Raw genomic sequence first — 21,830 nt, 5'->3', positions numbered from 1 at the left:
CTCTGCCCAGCTGCACCTTCCCTATCTCTGCACCACTGCCTCCACCCCCAACACAAAAACACATTTCTAGCCTACAGAAGTACAGGCAAAGGTAGGATTTATATTCATGAATTTGCTATCTCTTGACAAAGACCCAGGTCTGGTTTGCTGACTGACTTTAAATCTTTTTTTTGGCCGCACCCACAGAATGTGGAAGTTCCCAGGCCAGGGATCAAACCCACGCAACAGCTGTGGCCCACGTTGCTGCAGTGACAACACTGGATCCTTAACCACAACAGAACTCCTAGTGGACTGACCAGTAGGCTGACTACATACAGAATCTGTCTGCTACAGTAGAACGAGTTAAAATGCTATCGCTAACTTTCACGGTAACTGATATAGTTTTCATCTTCTGAATAAAAATCAAGAGTACATTTTTGCTTTGTCCTTAATGTCCAGTTACCTCCATATCTGAACAAGGCAACACTGATTGATACATAAAGCAGCACTGTCTCAGAGACTGAGTTTTTCCCTTAAAAACTATGGACCGGCCATTTGCTGGCCAAAGAATTATCCTAGGAAATTCTATGACATTTATGCTTTGGAATGACCTAAGCAATTGCTGATGACTGCAAATGAAAAAGGAAAACAAACCCCAAAACACCCCAGTCCCAAAACCCAGCTGTCAGCAGTTTCAATTAGCTAAAGAAAACCACATAACTCTCTTCTCCATATTTTTGGGTAATTAAAATGAAACTAAGTAATGGATTTTGAACACACACGCACACACACACACACACACACACACACACACCAAGCACAACTAGGAAACATTTGCAATAAAGCACACGGTCCTATTGCAATAGCGTTAATCAGAACTTCTTACTTGATTTAGTTTTCCTCTTGAGTAGGAATGCAGGAATGCAGCTTAGGAATTGTATGTATGAAAAGAGTATATTCTATCAATTAAAACTTTGATTTCTGCCTTGGATAGGACCCTCTCAATATATGAGCACTATTGCTAGAAGTAAGCTAAGCACAGAAAAGGGAGTAAGTACACTGGAATGGTTAAGGTGGAACACCTCTATGACAAGGACATTAATCCTGCACCCTTATTAGCAATCAGATAAACTGTACTTGGAGTTTTCGGTTTTTTAAATTAAAAAAATTTTTTTTGCCATTTCTTGGGCTGCTCTCGCGGCACATGGAGGGTCCCAGGCTAGGGGTCCAATCGGAGCTGTAGCCGCCAGCCTGAGCCAGAGCCACAGCAACGCGGGATCCAAGCCGCGTCTGCAACCTACACCACAGCTCACGGCAACGCACGATCCTTAACCCACTGAGCAAGGCCAGGGAGCGAACCCGCAACCTCATGGTTCCTAGTTGGATGCGTTAACCACTGCGCCATGACGGGAACTCCTGTTGTTGTTTTTTTTTAAAATTACCTTCTAACTAGGTTCCAGAGGAAGAACCAAGATGTAATGCAGTTCTACCATGCTTGAAAGATTGCTGTTTCTCTCCATGATAAAAATCTTTATGTGTGAAACTTTGGACTAAACTCAAATTCACATCTTTCTCTGTCTCATACCTGTTTAATGACAAAGTTATTAAACAAACTAGGCATTTCACCTTGAAATAAGAACGAGACTAAAAGGAACATAATACTGCTGCTGTTACAAATAAGCTTCATCATACCGTTGCACAAAAAAAGACATAAATACAAACATGAAAGTCATAACTCATTTATTGAATGAATAGTATATGCAAGAATACCAATAAAAGGAAACTAATACTACAAACTACAATTTTGAAAATAAAGCCAATATAACAGGAACAAAATATACATAACATGAGAGGAATGTTTGATTTTGACCCATAATGCATTCCTTATCTTTACAATTACCCTAAATGTCTGTTAGAACAAAACTGTATACCTTGGTCTAACTTTAGTGCTTTTTAAAAAAGCAACAACATTCTAGAACACTTTTCTTTTTCTTTGAGATATTTAAGATTCACACATTTGTTCAAGTACATAGATTCTGATTCAACAGTAGATCTACATATCTTGTTATTCTCTTAATATCTTGAGTAGCATGTACTCCTGAGCAAGTACTATCTGAAATTCTAAAACTGCTGATCCTTGAAATAAAACGTATTTCAGTTGTGGGTTTTTAATAAATTGAGATGAAAGTAAAACTCACCCCTCCCCTCCCCCCTCCCCCCAGGAACAAAGAGCTCTTATTAAAGTATAGAAACTCAAGTCTATCTTTCTACTCTAAAGAACATTTCTTACTAACATTTCTGGTAAGGCAATAAATGCTCCAGAATAATCTTCAATATACGCTTGCAAAGATTACACTGTTTAATATCAATAACAAAAACAAAACAAAAAAAGGGGAAAAAGAAAAAGGGAAAAAAAGAACAGACGCTTCAAAATTTCAAGCTAAAATGCGTAAAAGACAGTCATGGCAGTATTTTTTGAAATGATGTAAAATGTTATATACTTAGCAAATAATGTCATGCTTATTAAAACTACAGTTAAGGACTTAAGAGATGAACAGTAAATACACTGCTGAGGTCCATTTTGCTAAATATTCATACCACAATGTAATTACTACCCAGAAGATGATGATGCTACTCGGGAACATAAGTACTGTACAATTTTTACATTGTAAGGCACTTTTACTCAGCATGTGACGAAAACATGGAGAGAGAATCAAAATATTGGAGGTTTACAACCAAAGGTGATTTTTCATGTGACTTCAATTTACATTTCAATTTTTAATGAAAGACTGTTTAGCCAATCACACCACAGTGAGAAAAATAGGTAGCCAGCCACTTCTCTAGCCAACCAAATGGTAAAGTGCTATTCTGGTTGCTAGTGGCAGAGAAAGGGTTGAAGAAACCCATACAAAGTCATACACTTTATTACATAACAAATCCGTCAACTGACAGTTATAGTATTTGAAGTCCGTTACATGACTATTGACTGGCCATTATTACCCTGGCACCTTCCATTTTTCCGAAAAACATCGTTACAGTAGTTGTCCAAAAATGAAGGTGCTCTATTATTCCATGGGTAAGTCTATGGCACACAATGTAAAAGTGATCTAGACACAGTGATTCAAAGATTTAAACTAACGGGTTTCAAGCTGTTGTAAGGAAATAAAGTACAGATCCTTTGGGAAAAGTCACATAGCTTGGTAAACAAACATCTAGATCTGTCGTTGCACTTCAAGTCATGGTGAATTTTGAAAATTCATCACATACACACACAAAAAATCCAATGGTATATTTAGAGCAAAAAGAGAAAAACATATAGGGCAAACCACTACTAAAGCTAGTTTCCTTCTAAAAATAATCAAAGATGGTTAAAATAAAGCAATCATCAAGTCCCTTGATTTAAGTAAATGTGTGAATACACACTTGACAAATGTGACTTTAAGGGACGAGCAGTTAAAAAAAATCAGTCATTAAGCACAGTGTAATTTTCCACCTGTTACATTTTTAAAATGCTTTTCCATAAGCTGCAGAATGTCAATGTACAGTCAAGTTAACATGTTATGTCTTGTTTGCTAATTTGCTTTTATGTGGTAGGTTAACTCATAATTCAGACATCAGAATCCCTACCCTTGATATTGAGGTGCTATGGCAACATCAGGCAGAACACAACTAACGTTTTTTGGTTTTGCCATAAAGAAATATATAAATGTGCTTCAGCAGGTAAGTGGAAGAAAGTATCACTAGCTAGAAATGCCAGTGTGAAAATCCTTTCTAAAAAGCTGGGTTCTTAGGCTTTGAGAAACAATTCGGATGATCAATAAAACAACACCAAACCCTACCAGAAGAGAAACAGGGCACAGAAGTCTATTTTATAGATAAGCAAAGCAATGAATGAAAACATCAACAATATTAAATAAAGTTTCTAAAATAGTGGTCACGAAATTAAAAATAAATACTGTTTTATGCAAAGACTGTTTTTTTTTTTTTTTAACTTCTACAGCACATGAGACCTCCATACATACTTTGGGCCAATACATGAAGTGTTCCACAACAACACGGCACTTGAGAGGAACGGGGTTCAGACATGGTGGCTAAAGTCCTCAGTAAGTGGTAACCCTTTCAATCTTAAAGAGGTTTAATTTGCTGTTGCCAAATATTAATTTACTCTTGAAAGGATCCAATCATTTTGCTAGAAGCTCTTTGTATGACATGAAAAGAGAAGAGGTGTACTGTCAAGAGAATTTTGGCATAAGCACTGGAGCTCATAGCTTATAATCACCAGTTGCCCGAGTCCATGCTGGTCAGTGAGAACAGCTTTAACACGAACCAAACGAAAAGCTTTAGCACACTTCTTGGGAGAGATGTTTAGCATGTGCTATTAAAGCCAAGAGAAAAAGAAGGTTCTCTTCATTTCTAGCCTCCATTACTTGAGTGTGGGAAAAAAATTTCACAAATTCCTATGTGTTGCCACCAGAGGCAGGTTTGCACTGTAAAGTGAAATTTGCTTATGCTTTCCCTTGAGTACGAATTCACTAAACAAACTTAGACACTCTATAAACAGTAGAACTTTGTTCAGTCCAGAAATATAGCTTACTTCATTTCAATGTCTGCTTTAACTGATGACACTATACACAGGGTTAATAGTGTTTCAATTGCTTCCCAGAAACTGCAAACTACAGCTACGTAATATCAACATGTCAAACTCTGCCATCTAGTGAAGGCTCATAAAACAAACAAGATGTTTTTAGGCAGTTCAATGAAGGATCTAAGAGTTGGGCAGTAAAAAGTTACAAACCCTTTTTGATTTTAGAAAACAGTGAAAAAAGAATAGTAGTTATGGATGTCTTATTCATTCCCAGTTTTCTAACTCTGTCCCATGAACCTGTTTAAAAGATGATAAAAAAATGTAAAATATGATGCTTGAGCGGAACATAATAAATATAATGTCATCGAGGAGCGAGAATATCTTACTGGTCTGACATTACGACTACATTTATTGATAAAGTGGATAGCTTGTTTTTACTGCTACAAAATCAGCTAGTTAAAAAAAGAAAAAACTATGCAAGCCTACATGTCCTCAGCATTCTAGTAACATGCTTAACTAAACATAAGAGCATTAAAAAAATCATACTGCAGATCATTACCTCAATATATACTTATCAGTATGTACTGTATCCTGATAACAGAGCCAATATAATTAACTTTCATACCTAGTTTCCATTAAGTTGCTGCTGAGTTAGTTGTTGCTGATCAGTTTCTACTTTTCCCCGGCTTTTACTCTCTCGTTCCTCATCTTCTTCATCTCTCTCATCATTTCCACTATGGTTTTTACAATATAGTCTATGATGAAAGATAAAAAACTCAAAGTGTTTTGCCATTGCTCATGAGAATACATTTATGTCATGAGGGAATGAGGTTGATGCCCATTTAAAACATAGGTTTCCTCATCCACACTTAAAAAACACTCCACAATTAGCTACACGTCCATTTCTATCTAAAAGACAGCAAGGAAAGCACTATAAATGAGATAATAAAAGTTCACCTGAAATAAAACCTCTGGTTTAGGATCAAAGTTAAGTTACTACATATGCCCAAATATAAGGCAATTCTTCACTTTGCCCAATGAGATTAAAAAAAGTTTTCGGCCAACATGAAAATATCAACTTTCAGGTATACACATGAAATAAATTCTAGGTTTCATATACGTAACATAAAAAGCACATTTTGGGAAAGGATACAAATTCTATATATACTGCTGCTTTCTGCTCACATTTCCTGAAACAACTGTGGGTTTTTCTGTTTGTTTGTTTTTTGCTTTTTACGGCCACACCCACAGCATATGGAGGTTCCCAGGCTAGGGGTCAGGTCGGAGCTGTAGGTGCCGGCCTACACCACAGCCACAGCAACTCAGGATCCAAGCCGCATCTGCGACCTACACCACAGCTCATGGCAACGCTAAATCCCTAACCCACTGAGCAAGGCCAGGGTGAACCCGTGTTCTCATGGATACTAGTCAGGTTTGTTTACCACTGAGCCATGACGGGAACTCCATCATGGAACAATTTTACCCAAACTCTTCAAGTGCCTTTTCATCATTAGCCTCCTGGCCTTCACTAGAACACCTTTATGGGGCACCTAACAGCTTTCCAGGCACTGCATTTAGCTACATCTGTCATGATGTAGACTGGTTCCTCCAGTTTTTGCCCCTATGACACTTTCTGGGAAGAGAACATACACCTTCTCAACTACACCACATTCTGGATTTTTCTTACTGTGGTAATGTTTTATTTTGCTTTCTCTCACCCTTTATTTCCTATAAGCTAGAAATAAGGTCTAAGGGCTTGGTTAACTTTAGGTTCAACCTTGCTTTGTTAGTCCAGGATGCTCTGCGGGTAATTCTGCATACTTTGGGAGGCGTATAATTTTAGAAAGTTCTGCTATGAGTGATGCTGTCTTCGTTTGGTTAAGGTGGTAGTGATGGCCAGATTCCTGCATTTTAAGGGTAGGTTTTCCCTCTTTGAAATTAGCAAGTTATCTCTGGAGCGATACTCTGACATCATGCTATTCCAACAACCTTTATTTGGGTAAACACACTATACATTTGACATTCATTGTTTTTAACGAAAACAGCTATGCAGGTGATTTTGAACAAAGGATCAGGCCACTTTACTGTATCTGCACCAATGTATTTTTTATAGTTAACCACCCCCACCATATTTGAAGAAAGGTGGGAGCGGATCTGAGCTCAGTTTTAGGTCAATTATACACAAGATGACAAGATGGAACGATGCTTAAAAAATGTTCAGTGAATGCCCTCTTGTGGTCAGCGATGGATAAAAGATGACCACGTAAGAATTCATCTACCACAAGTGATAGATGAAAGTTTAATATGAAAGTTTTTAACAAGTGGGACTGGGGGGGCAACCGTAACAACTGACATCCAACCTAGTTTTGCTCTTTTTTTTTTTTTTTGGCTGTGCCTGTGGCATGCAGAAGTTCCCAGGTCAGGGATTGAATCAGCACCACAGCAGTGATCTGAGCCATAGCTGTGATAACACCAGCTCCTTAACTCACTGAGCCACCAGGGAACTACTGAATCATCCTTTTTTATTTTCAATAATTTTCAAAGAACTATGGAGAATTTCTACTTTTTAAAAGCTGCACATTGGAAAGCATTTTTAAAATCATTAGTTCAAATGTCAAGAATAAGACGTCTATATAGTGTACACATGAAGTATATTCCTCCCAAATATAACCTAAACAGAAGTAAGCCTTTGAACCGACTTATAAATTACAGGAGTAGAGAAACGAAGTAAACGACAATCATGGAAAAGCAAATAGATAAATCTAGAATATGGGACTTTTACAGGACAACTTATCAGGGTTCTTCAACAAGTAGGGGCAAAGGCAGGGGTGCTCTATGTTGAGAGAGATTTAAGAGACATCCACTAAATGCAATGTAAGGACCTTGTATGCATTGAGATTTGAACAAATTAAGTCTAAAAAGGTATTTTCAAGTCAATTACGGAAATGTGAAAGTTGACTAGGTAGGAGATGATACTGTTAATTTTATAAGGTGTGATGATGACATAGTGATACCAAAGTACTAAGGATAAAGTGATAGGAGACAGATTTGGGATTCTGCTCTAACATGCCTTAGAAAGAAAAAAAAAAAAATACATGAAACAAGCGTGGCAATAATTTGGTACCTGCTGAGATGGGGAGTTGCTACATTCTTCTATTTTTGTGTTTATTTATTTACCTATTTGTTTATTTATTTGTTTTTGGCCACTCCCACAGCATATGGAAGTTCCCAGGGCAGGGATCGAATCCTAGCCACAGCTGCAACCTATACCACAGCTGTGGCAGCGTTGGGTCCTTGACCCACTGTGCCACAGCAGCAACTCCTTTGCATATACTTTTAGAAATTTTTATAGCAAAGTTTTATCTAAAAGGATGGACCCTTTCTTGTTAGAACAAATTTTAATCTTTTCATTAGATTATTTTTCACTTAAGGACTGTTTCCCATAGACCTATTAAGTGTCTTTCACCAGTCTGGACACCAACAGCTACAGGTGTCGATTAGTCAAACAAGATCCCTGCTGTCATAGAACTTACCATTTTTATGGTGGGAGACTGACATTTTAGAAAAACACATATTTAAATAGTTTAGAAATATAATAAACACAACAAAATAGGATAAACAGAATCACTATATAATCTTCCCTTGACTTTTAAATATGAATACATTCAGGATCCAGAAAGGGTTGGTAAAAAAAGAAAGCAAGTTACATGTAGGAGGGAAGGAAGCCACTTCATTCAGAAATATTCCTCCTTCCAAAAAAAATAAAATAAAAATAAAAATTAAGAGTTCTCTTGTGGCACAGCAGGTTAAGGATTCAGCACTGTCACTGCAGCAGCTCAGGTTGCTGCTATGGTGTGGGTTCCATCCCTGGCCTGGCAACTTCTGCATGCCACAGATGTGGCCAAAAAAAAGAGAAAGAGAGAGAGAGAGAAACTCCTCCTTGCATTTCCTCCTATTTGTCCATTCTTCTCTCCCCAAACTACTTGTTATGGACTCTCATTTGAACTCAATGGTCTCTATGAAAAAGTGTGGAATCTACCTTCTAAGCAGATTTTAGAAACAAATCTCAATGTGAAAAATAAAAAAAGCATTTCAAATCATGGATCCCAGTCCGAATATTTTTGTTTAGAGAGAGATGATGACTGCAACATGGTTTTCTAATAGCTAAAAAATAAAAACTATCTAAATGTCTTAAAAAGCTCAATTAAGCAAACATGCCCATACAACGGAATACTATGCAACCATTAAAATGGTGATATACAACAATGTCAGAAAAAAATGATTCAAGATATAGTTAAGTGGAAAACAGGCTATAAAACAGTATATATAACGGAGTTCTCATTACATCTCAGTGGTAATGAACCCGACTAGTATCCATGAGGATGTGGGTTCAGGCCCTGGCCCCACTCAGTGGGTTAAGGATCTGGTTTTGCCTTGAGCTGTGGTGTAGATCACAGACATGGCTCGGATCTGGTGATGCTGTGGCTGAGGTGCAGGACAGCAGCTGTAGCTCTGATTAGACCCCTAGACTGGGAACTTGCATGTGCCATGAGTGCAGCCCTAAAAAGAAAAAATGTATATAAAAAAAGTATATATATATATGAAAGTTTTGTTTTTTATAAATGTACGCACATATACAATCATATAAATGTCTAAAAGAAAATATTCCAAAAGATTTAAAGTTATTTCAGGTGGTAGAATTGTAAGTTGACACTAAATTTTATTTTTCTTATCTATAGTTTCCATTTTTTCCCAAAATGAAAATGGACAACTATTGCAATAAGAATATCTAAATAAAACTAAAATTTAAGTACAATAATTCTCCACATACCTAATTTTAAATGTTTTAAATGGGCCTGTTATTTTAAAGTATTATTTGCTACTTTAAAAATAATGTATTGCTCATGAATTATATAAAGGAGAATATAAGATTGCCTTTCCAACCCATGCCTCGAATGAGAGATGACAACTGTTAAGTTTGCTGACTATACTCCTAGAAAATTTTCTATCTATAAAAAACATACACATATCTTATATACATGTGTGTGCCTGTGTACTTTTTATATGCTGGAATAGAATTACACGTTTTTCCCCTGACTCTATTATGGAAATACCTCTCCACAACTCTAAACATGGGTCTATTTCATTCTTTAACTGCTGCACAGTACTCCACCAAATGCACGTCCGTACTGAAATTTATTAAGTCTCCTGATGGAATCCTGGTTTTCCTTTTCTTTCTTCCTTTCTGCTATTGTGGTGAAAAGTTAAAAACTTTTTCCCCTTCTGCATGAGAATTTTACCTTTGGTTAACTATTTAGCTCTGTCCCCCAGGCAACTTAACAAAAATTGGTGTCAACTATTTCACTGATCTGTTACCCCCCAACTGGTAGACTGTATCTAGACTGGGAAAAATATGAATATTCTGATAAGAAGCTTTATCTTTGGTCCTCTTTCAGTGTGGTGTAATCTGAAAATTATCTATGCCTATGTAACCATATTATAAGAGAGGTTGACTCAGATGGGGTTTGAGGCTTGTACCCAATGTGAATCCTATCCTACTCGACCTGAGCTGTAGTGCTGCACTGACTGCTGCAAGGATGCTCATAGAAGAGGAAGAGTGGATGTCACCCTGCTGGCGAGCTGTAGTTCCTGTCTGCATCCTTCCTCAGTAGACTGATGTCATCTGGGGTAATCCTGTTAGTTTGAAGTAGAGTTGAGTCTAAGAGGATGCTCTGGGGGGGCGGCTGCTGCAGCTATCATTAACGGTAATGCAATGAAACTTCTTGCATAGATATCTCTGAACTGTTGTCTGCTCAATCTCTACAAGCAAATGAGTAGCAAAATATATACATTATTTTAAGGTTTTGGTCTCAAATGCAAAACTGCTTTCCTAAAAAGTTGTACCCATTTATTGGAGTTTCCACTCTGGTGCAACAGGATCAGTGCTATCTCTGGAGCACTGAGATGCAGGTTGATCCCCGGCCCAGCATAGTGGGCTAAGGATCCAATATTGCCACAGCAGTAGTGTAGGTCGCAACTGCGGCTTGGATCTGATCCCTGGGCCGGGAACTCCATGTGCCCAGGGGCGGCCAAAAAAGAAAAAAAAAGTTGTACCCATACATTGTATTCATCTTAACATGGAATGAGAATGCCTGTGTCTCAAAAACCTAGCCAACATTAGATAATAAATCCTATTCATCTTTGCCCAAAACTGGTAAGACCTTGTTTTAATTTGTATTCACTTCATTACTAGGAAGGTTGAACAGTTTTTCACATGCTTATAACCAGTGGCTATTTCCTCTATACATTGCCTGCTCATGTCCTTCGCTCATTTTTCAAATTGGGTTGTGATCTTCTTAATGATTTGGAGTTCTCTTTATGTAGTCTAACTTTAATGTACTCAAATGAAAGTTCTGAGTTTCCTACCATGTTTAATTAGAATGGCCTTCTAGACGCAAGACTGTTTTCTAATGGAGAGGCAATCGCATAGACATCAGGTACTGAATCGATCTATTGTCTTCACAGATATATACATGGATCTATCTTCTGTGATCTTTGTCACTGGGCCAGGATCATACTGTGTTATTACTCTTCAATCAGCTTTGATATCTAACAGAAGATTTCTCCTTAATCAAATTAAAATTTTTCTTGGCTTGATGTGATAAAACCAGTTGGCTACCTCAATATCTATTTTCTCCCTTCCCCTCAGTTGTACTGAACCATATATATATTTTTTAATGTTTTTCTTTTTTGGCCACCCTGCAGCATATGGAGCTCCTGGACCAGGGATCAGATCCGAGGCGCAGCTGTGGCAATGCCAGATCCTTTAACCCACTGTACCGGGTTGAGGACTGAACCTGCATCCTGGCACTGCAGAAATGCTCCCAATCCTGTTGCACCATAGCAGGAACTCCTGAACCACATTTTATTTGGCTAGCACTGTGTCCACTAAGAGTGCATTTCCCAGCTTCCTTTGGATGTGTGACTAAATTCTGGCAAATCAGATGCTGAGCAGGAGTGTGTATGGAATTTTCAGGAAGGCTGACTAAAGCCCCTGACTCAGCTGGAGGAAGAGCTATTTTGTCCTTACATCTTCCTTTGCCCCTGCTTCCTCCTACATCCGATGGAAGGACAACCCAAGGAGGAGAGAGCAGAAAGACGCTCATGGGGCCCCTGATAACACTGAAATGCTGCCACCACAACTGCACCGCTTTCATCTGGAAGTCTTTTAGGGGAGAAACAAACTTCTATCTTGTTAAGCCTTTTCTTTTTCCTTTTCTTTTTTTTTCCTTTCAGGGCTGCACCTACAGCATATAAAAGTTCCCAGACTAGGGGTCAAATTGGAGCTGCAGCTGCCAGCCTACACCACAGCCACAGCAATGCTGGATCCGAGTCGAATCTGCAACCTACACCAAAGCTTGTGGCAATGCCAGATCCTTAACCAAGGATCAAACCTGAATCCTCAAAGACGCTACATCAGGTTCTTAGCCCACTGAGGCACAGTGGGAATTCCCTATTTAAGCTTTTATTTCTTTTCCTGTTACATAGGTAACTTAATCATTACCAATAGATAATAATACCACATTTACTTCTTTGGATAAAACTGTCAAAAGTTGGATTTCATTAAAATTATATTCAACATATAGATTTATTTGGGGAGAAGAGGTATCTTTCAAAGTTGAGTGTATCAAAGAACATAATATATTTCGTCATTCATTGGGGTCCTGTGTAAGATGCTATTTATTTATTTATTTGTTTATTTATTTTTATCTATTTGTCTTTTCTAAGGCTGCACCTGTGACATATGGAGGTTCCCAGGCTAGGGGTCCAATCGGAGCTATAGCCACTGACCTACACCACAGTGACAGCAATGCATGATCCAAGCTGCATCTGCAACCTACACAACTCACAGCAATGCTAGATCCTCAACCCACTGAGCTAGGCCAGGGATCGAACCTGCAACCCCACGGTTCCCAGTCTGACTCGTTAAGCACTGAGCCACAACAGGAACTCCAAGATGCTATTTTTTTTTAAAAAAAGGTTCACTCTTGGTTATGTGTGGGGAGTGAGAGTGGGTAGACACTTCTTTACATTTTCTAACTAGTTACTTCTGGAATTGTTTTTAAAAATTCATCTCATATTCAGCAGCCTTAATGAGCTCTTATAAATTTTAATAAGTTCAGGGTTAATTTCTTGGGATTTTCTTGGCAGACAATGATATCAATAAATACTCTTCTCCTTCACAATATTTACTATACATCTTCCTTCCTTCTCTTGTTGCACCGGCCACATCCTCCAGAAGACCAGTGAAAGTCACCTTGGTAGCTGGCAAGCTTGTCTGGTTCCTGAGCTGAATGGAAGTGTCCTGATAGAGTGGCGCTCAGGCTCTCAATTAGAGATGAATACGACAGTCACCTGGGGAGTCATCAAAATAGATGGTCTGGGCCTCAACCTACACAATTTCAAGCTGAGGGTAGGGCTCGGGCATGAACATTTCTAAAGAGGGCTCTATCCACCTCCGGGCCATTCTGAGGCTCAGCTCTGGTTAAGAACCAGGTCCATTTACTTTAATACTAAATAAACTACTGTTTTCTTTCTCTTTAACACTCTTACTAAGACTCCTAGCTTAACACGAGCACTCTTGCTACCTTACTTTAAAATACAGAAATGGGAGCTCCCGTCATGGCGCAGCAGAAACGAATCCGAGTAGGAACCATCCCTGGGTTCGATCCCTGGCCTCGCTCAGTGGGTTAAGGATCTGGTGTTGCTGTGAGCTGTGGTGTAGATCGCAGAGGTGGCTTGGATCTGGCTGTGGTGTAGGCCGGCAGCCACCACTCCGATTCGACCCCTAGCCTGGGAACCTTCATGTGCCGCGGGTGCGGCCCTAAAAAGGACAAAAAAAGGAACAACAACAAAAAAATTCAGAAATCGATGCTGAATGATATCAAATGTCTTTCACTATCCACTAGGTTCCCTTTTATGGACGTTCCTGGGCCAGGGATTGAATCTGAGCTGGAGCTGAGACCTATGCCACAGCTGCAGCAATGCTGGATCCTTAACCCACTGTGCCAGGCCAGGGATCGAACCGGTGCCTCCACAGAGATAAGCCAGATCATTAATCCACTGCAGCACAGTAAGAACTCCAACATACTTCCTAATTTTGAATAGCCTTTAAATTGTTAGAATACAGCAATGAATTTGATTTTCTAATATTTTATTTAGGATTTTGGTATATAATATTAATAATAAGATTGTTATAGTTCTACAATTTTTGTTGTTAAATGCTATCTTTGTCAGGTTTGGTGTCTCAAATATGCAAGTGTTACAGAACGAACCAAGAAGTTGTCCATCTTTTGCTCTGTGCTAGACCTCTTTAATGCTGGAATTACCTGTTCCTTAAAGGCTCGCTGGAACTCACTTGAAAAACATGTGCCTTTACTATTAAGCAAAGTTTGGCCAATTTTATAACAGAGCATTAGCACCTCATGCGGTCATGCAAATCAGTTGGTGACTGCTTTGTACATGGAATAGTAGACCCTGAGTCATTAGTTTATTGCATCCTGGGAATGTAAGAGCAAGAAAGTGCTTTACAACCTGCAAAGGCAAACCCAATATTCAGGGATCCCTACCAACTCATTCTCCATTCCATTAAACAGAGGGAACCAGAAGTTCCTGTCATGGCTCAGCAAAAATGAATCTGACTGGTATCCATGAAGACACAGGTTCAATCCCTGGTCTTGCTCAGTGGGTTAAGGATCCAGCGTTGCCGTAAGCTGTGGTGTAGGTCGCAGACGTGTCTCGGATCCCGAGTTGCTGTGGCTGTGGTGTAGACCGGCAGCTACAGCTCCGATTTGACCCCTAGCCTGGAAACCTCCATATGCTGTGGGTGTGGCCCTAAAAAGACAAGACAAAAACAAAAACAAAAAAACAAAAAGAACCATTTCAGATTCACACTGGCACCCACTAGCCTAACGCAGCACAGCTAAGTGGAAGGCCATAAAAAAAGAAGGTAACACGTAATCCCAAATCTCCCAGTCTTACTCTTTCAGTCTTGCAAGTATATCTCTCTGTCTTCATGACTACATTCTGTTCTAAGCTACCGACAATTCTCACTTGAACTCTCAGCAGTAGCCTCCTAACCGGTCCCCCCTGCCCCCGCCCCATCCCATCTGCACCTTTGTTTCCGGCCCACCTCAGGGCCTTGTACACACTAGTCTCCTGGTCTAAAACACCTTCCCAACACCTGCATTCACGTCACCCTTCATTTCTCAGCTCAAGCACTATGTCTTTAAGGAAATGCCTAAACATTTCCCCTCTACAGACTGGTTTAGCTCCTCCTTGTTACATGCTCTCTCAGGGCTCTGTCACAGATCTTTCATAGCACCTCCAAAGTCAGTGATTGTATATTTACATATGTGGCCATTTAATTGAGCTGACTCTCCCACTAGACTGTAAGCTTTCATGAGGACACAGTCTCTGTTTGTTTTGAGCACCGTTCAATGCCCAGCCCCTAGCACAATGCCTGGCACTCAGGAATGGATGCTAATCCAGGGATGTACAGGCAGAGGAAAATGGCAATTACAGTTCCCATGTCTTACACAGAGTCCTCAGCATTCTGCGCTTGGCTAAACACCATCTAAGAACAGTGAGCAAGTAAACTAACGTCATATATTTAAGAGCAGCTACTTACTGACAAGTTTAGGAACATGGATAATTGTGGTTCTCTTACTTGTAAATTCCTCGTGACATATTTTCAATGTATTTAGCTTTGTCTTGTACTCCACAGTGGTAATGGTAAGTCTTCACACAGGCTTTTATTTCACATCCAATAGTAGCACCGGGCTGACTGCAAAGTGTACATTTCTGTTCAAGGGAAGAGAAAGAATAATCATTAGCAGTATTTCCAAGTTTACGTAATCTTATTCTTCTATTTTAGCCATATCTCAGCCAAATATTCCACTTTACAAAGAAAACAGCCAGTTTTTCTCTTGAAAAAGAGTACACTGAACTTATTATATAACATCTATATTAAGTAATGCTGCAATTTAAATCATACTTTGAAACTTTCTAAGTCACACCTAATGTTTCATTATTTAATTGCACCAGCCATCAGAGATCTGACATGTAAACATAAAGAGAACACTTCTTATTACTGCCGAACACACAAAAAAGATGATAGTCTATATTTTAGTGGTTGGCTTCTTTTCCTCTCTGGTATCAGTTCCTTTCCTATTACAACCAGGGACAAGAAAGAGAAGGTAGGAAAGCAATTCCCTTCAGGGAGGGATTGCTAACCAGTAGGCAAAAGGGCAGAAGGAGACTAAAGGGGCTGCAATCTTTTCAAGACTTAAAAGTGGTTTTTGACAAAGGGGTTTCATAGTCAAATAAGTTTTTGAGAAATGCCAGTTTTAAACAGATTTTTGATGGCAGAACTTCTGATAGCCTTTGCTCCATGAAGGAGGGTATAGTAAACAGTTCCCAAGTTTACTGAACTCCAGATGCCCTTTTCATTTTGGAGCAGCGGAAGAGGATCCTGGGGGACTGATTTCCTTTGGAGCACACTTGGGGAGATGCTAGGTTAGTGTTTATGCTAACATATCACAGTGCACAGGTAAGGAAGTTGATCAAGAAAATGGAATTGGAGTTCCCAGTTGTGGCTCAGTGGTTAACCAATCCAACTAGGAACCATGGGGTTTCGGGTTCGATCCCTGGCCTTGCTCAGTGGGTTAAGGATCCGGCGTTGCCATGAGCTGTGGTGTAGGTTGAAGACTCGACTGGGATCCAGAGTTGCTGTGCTGTGGTGTAGGCTGGTGGCTACAGCTCTGATTCGACCCCTAGATTGGGAACCTCCATATGCTGAGGGAGCGGCCCTAGAAAAGGCAAAAAGACAAAAAAAAAAAAAAAGAAAAGAAAAAAGAAAACAGAATTGCTATCCTAGTGACCTATTTGGACTTTAGCTGTCTGACACAGCATTGCTCTACGTGACATGATCAAGTGCTTTTTTTTTTCTTTTTTCTATTTAAAGGAGTTTCATTTTTAACAGAGTATCAAGAAACCGAAATGGATTTAAATGAAACAGATGACATCAATATCTTTCTATTTTCAAAAATGCAGTTCCACAAGGAAAGGGTCATTTCTAATGGATTCAGACAAAGATCAGCAATGTCTGAAACCACGAGATGAAAGCTCAACAGGGAACTTCACAACGGAGGGGTCAGACTCACCACCTGAACCCAAGGATCAGACATAATGACCTGTCTCATGTGACAAAATATGGATGACAGACTTCCACCTGTGAAGTATTCTTACCCTCAAAATGTTGAAAATGAATCTAATCAAGCCTTTACATCTACCTTACGCTTTAAAAGAAAACCTGGCAGACAGCGGGACAAGTTAAACGGCATCATGAAAAAGCAAACAGACAAGACAGGTAGGATATTCTACAGGACAATTAAGTCATTTTCTTCAACAAGTCAATGGCACACAACACAACAAAACAGAAACAACAAAGACAGGGAAGAGGGAGTGCCCTAGATTATTTAAGGGATATATAACCACCAAATGTAATGTGTGAACCTCCTCTGAGTCACACAAACCAACTTAAAAAATATAGTTTTCAGATAATTGGCGTATTAAATGACACTAAAGACGCATTGTTAATTTATAAGGTGTAATGACATGGTTAGGTTAAGAAATGTCCAACTTTAAAGAGCTACATACTGAAATGTGTAGAGGTAAAATGATATGAAGTCTCAGCTTTGCTTTAAAATACTTCAAGTAATAAGAATAAAAGGCATAGATGAAACAAGTGCCACAAATTCTTGATAACTGATGAGTCAAGGTGATGGACAGACATGTTACTAATCTTTCTAATTTTGATGTTTGAAAATTTTTACGATAAAAAAATTTTTAATTAAAGTCATTTCTAGAGACAACTACTGTCTTAAAGATTTTGCATTCCAATGACATTTTATAATATTCATAAACTGAAAAGGAGTAAGCAATCAATAAAGATGCCAATATTTCTTAAAGCTATTTATTAGTAATTCAGTACGTTTAAAAATATGAGACTTAGGCACATTTTATAAAGGAAACTTTAAATATAAACTTTAAAGTTTATATTAGGATATAACTGTGTATGTGAACTTTAATCAGAAGGCTCTGAAAAAAATCTTTTCCTTTTATTTTTTTAAAAAAAGGAATGCATAACAACATGGGGAGGTTCTCAATGTTCTATTGGAGTTATGGAATTTTTCTTTAAGTGACCTTAAACAGCTTAACATTTTAAACTTAATAAGGTCACATTCACATCTTCATTTCTTTTATTAAGACTTTCAGGGAGTTCCTGTCGTGGCTCAGTGGTTGATGAATCCGACTGGGAACCATGAGGTTGTGGGTTCGATCCCTGGCCTTGCTCAGTGGGTTAAGGATCCTGCGTTGCCGTGAGCTGTGGTGTAGGTTGCAGACGTGGCTTGGATCCCACATTGCTGTGGCTCTGGCGTAGGCCGGTGGCTACAGCTCCGATTCTGATTCCGATTCCGATTCCGATTCGACTCCTAGCCTGGGAACCTCCATATGCCATGGGAGTGGCCCAAGAAATGGCAAAAAGACAGAAAAAAAAAAAAAGACTTTCAGATACCCTGAAATATAAATCTTAATATAATTCTCTTAAGTAATGAAGTTACATAGAAAGAGGAATAACTTTCAGCAACATCAGCATCCTTTATTATATTACAAATAAGTCAAATATATACTTTGCTAACTTAACATATGAACTACATTATATTAAACCTTTGAAGGCTGCATATATGTGAACTGTGTTCTAAATTTAAAGCACAAAGTCAGAGGAGTAACGTTGCATAGCATAAACATAAATCCACAGACCATTCTTTTTCCTCGCTTTATCTCCTGAAGTACAGTTTTAATATCAAAATCTCCAAATTCTGCTCTTGATGTTGTTGTGAGCTGGACTGTGCCAGAAGAAAATAACTAGAGAAGAAAAATGCAGGAACATTTAATGTTCACAATCCTTGTGAGAAAAATATTAAACAACATAAGAACAAATGCGTTATATTATTTTAATGTCCTGAGAAAGATGACTTTTCCTTAATAATCAAGTATTGGCTCAAATATTTTTTAATATATCCATATGTCTGATTCAAATATAACCCAAAGTAAGGATGATGGAATAAAACTAAGGTTGCCAGTGTGAGGCCAAGATTAAATGCTTCATTAAACAAGGAGAGTTCAGCAATGTCACCTTGTCATCTCAACTATTTTACACTTCCACAAAGTTTCAACTATAGATGTAGAGAAGAATCACCTGGTGTTTTTTTCTCCCAAACAAGACATGTTTGGGATCTACTCTAGGGGTGCATACTTTGGAAAAAGTTCCCCAGGTAAATGTGATATGCATCACTGGTTAAGAAAGAACTTCTGATATAAATAAAATAATTTTTAAAAGCTAGGGAGTTACTGCTGTGGCACAGCAGGTTAAGGATTCGGTGTTGTCACAACTGGCATACGTTGCAGCTGCAGCTCGGATTTGATTCCTGGCCTGGGAACTTCCATATGCCACAAGTACGGTCCCCTCCGCAACCTCCCCCCCAAAACCCTAATAGTATTTGGGATGAGTAATTCAATACAATATAGTTCAAAAATGCTTACATAAATGGAGTTCCCGCTGTGATGCAGTGGATTAAGAATCCAACTGCAGTGGCTCAGGTCACTGTGGAGGCACAGGTTCAATTCCTAGCCCAGGAACTTACATATGCCACAGGTGTGGACATAAAAATAAAGTCTTAAAAACGCCTATAATTTGTGGAAGTTCCTGGGCCAGGGAATCAGGCCCATGCCGCAGCGACCCAAGTGGCTGCGGTAACAATGCTAGATCCTTAACCTGATGAGCCACCAGGGAACTCTTAAGCCAGAGTTTTACTAGGATAATAGTGGAAGCCAAACAGCTTCCAAGACAAGTTTATAAAGTTGAAATTTTTACAGTTATGAAATTGTTAACTAAGGATTATCTGGAACATGGTAACTATAAGTATGATTACTTTAAATCCCTCTAAATAATAAAGGCTATATATATTTTTGAATCTAGAGTTTATGAAATAAACTATAATTTGGGATTACAGAACTTCCAGGTATAAAATAAATAAGTCATGGGGATGTAATGAACAGCATAGAAAATATAGTTAATAATGCTATAATAACTGTGTATGGTGACAGATTGTAACTAGTCTTATCATGGTGATCATTTTGTAATGTACAAAAATATCAAATCACTATGTTGTATACCTGAAACTAACATAGTAAGTCAATTATACTTTAAAAATAAGATTTGGGATTATAGGATACACTGTTCATAAAACACGAATGCTGGGGAGGAAAGTGCCATATCTGAAATGCCTTTCCAAAACTTGGGTTTATAAGCACATAAAAAGAACCATACTTACCATGCACTTATAATGTGCAGCTGCCTTCTTGGCATTAAATATATGCAGTTTTCCTCTTGCTTCATTTTCTTCCTCCCCTACATGACAAAATCCACATTTAGGCCTGGTGTCACTAGGGCTGCTTCTGTGTGGAGACCTATCTCTCTGCAAATGAAAAAGCAAAAAAATAAACTTGAAAAAAAAATCCATGAAAATATACTACCAGTAGCTCAGGCTTAGTTAACATTTCAAATGATGAACTTTACCTATAAACACAATTTAGATGAGATATTCATGATGCAACAAAAAGTAAGAATCCGACATTTTTTTCTACTTACATAGGAGCTACTTTCCATTTCATCTGTCCCATGCGAGGATGTGGACCTGGTATCTTCCGACAGTCCTTTAAAATTAGTTTTTCGTGGCCTTCCTTTGCGACTTTTCTTTTTACTTTTAGGTGATGAGGGCTCCAGTTCATGTTCATTAAAGCTTTCTTCTAAATCAGCTGCTTAAAAATGAACAAAAGCTTTACATGGACCAATCCTAAAAATGAGCATTAGTTCATGGGTCCTTAGAACATACGTTTCTCCTTAGAATGAAATCACCTCAAGATATGAGAAGAAGTGGTCTGTGATATGTCTGTCTCATATAGCAACCTAACATTTCATATAAATGCAACAATCAAAAACAAAGAAATAGTTTTATTATAATCATTGTAAAATTATTTCCACATTTATAATTCTATGAAAATGAGTTTTGATCTTGACTATGCACATAATTCAGTAAATATTTCTAAACTCTAATAAGTAAATTTTTAGAATTAGATCTTGTATAATTATTTTTTACCATCGGTTTCAGAGAGTTCTACCTCATACTGTTGGTAAAATCAGAACAATTACTTACTATAACTTGGAAAATCGAATGAAAATAAAGTACGTATACCTGTGCTATCCAATACAGTAGCCACTAACAACACATGGCTTTTTAAAATTTAAGTCATTTATAATTGAAGAGAATTAGGAGTTCCCACCATGGCTCAGCAGAAATGAACCCGACTAGTATCCACGAGGACACAGATTCAATCGCCGGCCTGACTCAGTGGGTTAAGGATCCAGCGTTGCTGTGAGCTGTGGTGTAGGTCACAGACATGGCTCAGATTGCATGTTGCTGTGGCTGTGATGCAGGTCGGCAGTTGCAGCTTTGATCTGACCCCTAGCCTGGGAAGCTCCATATGCCTCAGGAAGACAAAAGAAAAGAAAAGAGAAGAAAGAGAGGGAGGGAGGGAGGAAGGAAGGAAAGAAGGGGAAAGAAGAAAGAAAAAGAAAATTAAACCATTCAGTTTTTCAGTCTCCATGACCGCATTTCAAAGTCTTCACAGTCACATGTGCCAAAGGCTGAGTCTCTACTGAACATTACACCACAGCTCACGGCAATGCCAGATCCTTAACCCAATGTACGAGGCCAGGGATCGAACCTGCGTCCTCATGGTTACTAGTCAGATTTGTTACTCCTGAGGCACGATGGAAACTCCCTTTACAGGTTTTTTGTTTTTTTTTTTAAAGAAATAAAATCATATTCATTATGACAAGAAAGGGGTAATTTAATTAGTATACTTGAATATATAAGCTCCAGGGGAACTGAGAGCATTAGATCATTTGCAAAACAGTTAATAAGAATTAATATCAATGTAACTTCACCTAATGAGGAAGACTTTGAGAGAAGAAAAGGTAAAAGCTAGTAAGTAGTAGAGTGTTTCACAGGCAACATGACAAATTCATGTGAATAACTCTCCTGCGAAGACAGACAAGTCAATTAAAGATCTTCTGATC

At 38.5% G+C, this 21,830-nt stretch overlaps 1 protein-coding gene across 12 annotated transcripts in view; it reads right to left on the bottom strand.

Annotated features, from left to right (window-relative positions):
* PHF6 (PHD finger protein 6) overlaps window positions 1–21,830 on the bottom strand; it is an 89,014-nt gene that overhangs the window by 6,515 nt on the left and 60,669 nt on the right. For 2 of the 12 annotated variants that reach the window (XM_085006083.1, XM_021079381.2), the window contains exons 6-11: window positions 20,340–20,509; window positions 20,023–20,166; window positions 18,449–18,553; window positions 15,294–15,427; window positions 5,190–5,319; window positions 1,703–4,861 (exon numbers count right to left, since the gene is read on the bottom strand). In XM_085006083.1, the coding sequence (XP_084862209.1) occupies window positions 5,190–5,319; window positions 15,294–15,427; window positions 18,449–18,553; window positions 20,023–20,166; window positions 20,340–20,509 (683 nt within the window). In that variant the 3' untranslated portion in view covers window positions 1,703–4,861. Of the gene's footprint in view, window positions 1–1,702; window positions 5,320–11,294; window positions 11,893–12,087; window positions 13,399–14,406; window positions 15,428–18,448; window positions 18,554–20,022; window positions 20,167–20,339; window positions 20,510–21,830 lie in introns of those variants that run through there. The other 10 variants (XM_085006084.1, XM_021079385.2, XM_021079382.2 and 7 more) reach the window with 9 other exon arrangements.

The sequence above is a fragment of the Sus scrofa genome, chromosome X (genome assembly GCF_054392235.1).
Source record: "Sus scrofa isolate SSC_HxYL_T2T_F1_AM1 chromosome X, Sscrofa_HxYL_maternal_Yorkshire_Landrace_v2.0, whole genome shotgun sequence".
Lineage (NCBI taxonomy): Eukaryota > Metazoa > Chordata > Mammalia > Artiodactyla > Suidae > Sus > Sus scrofa.
The sequence above is the reverse complement of the archived record's forward strand: the minus strand, read 5'-3'. Positions and strand labels throughout refer to the sequence as shown.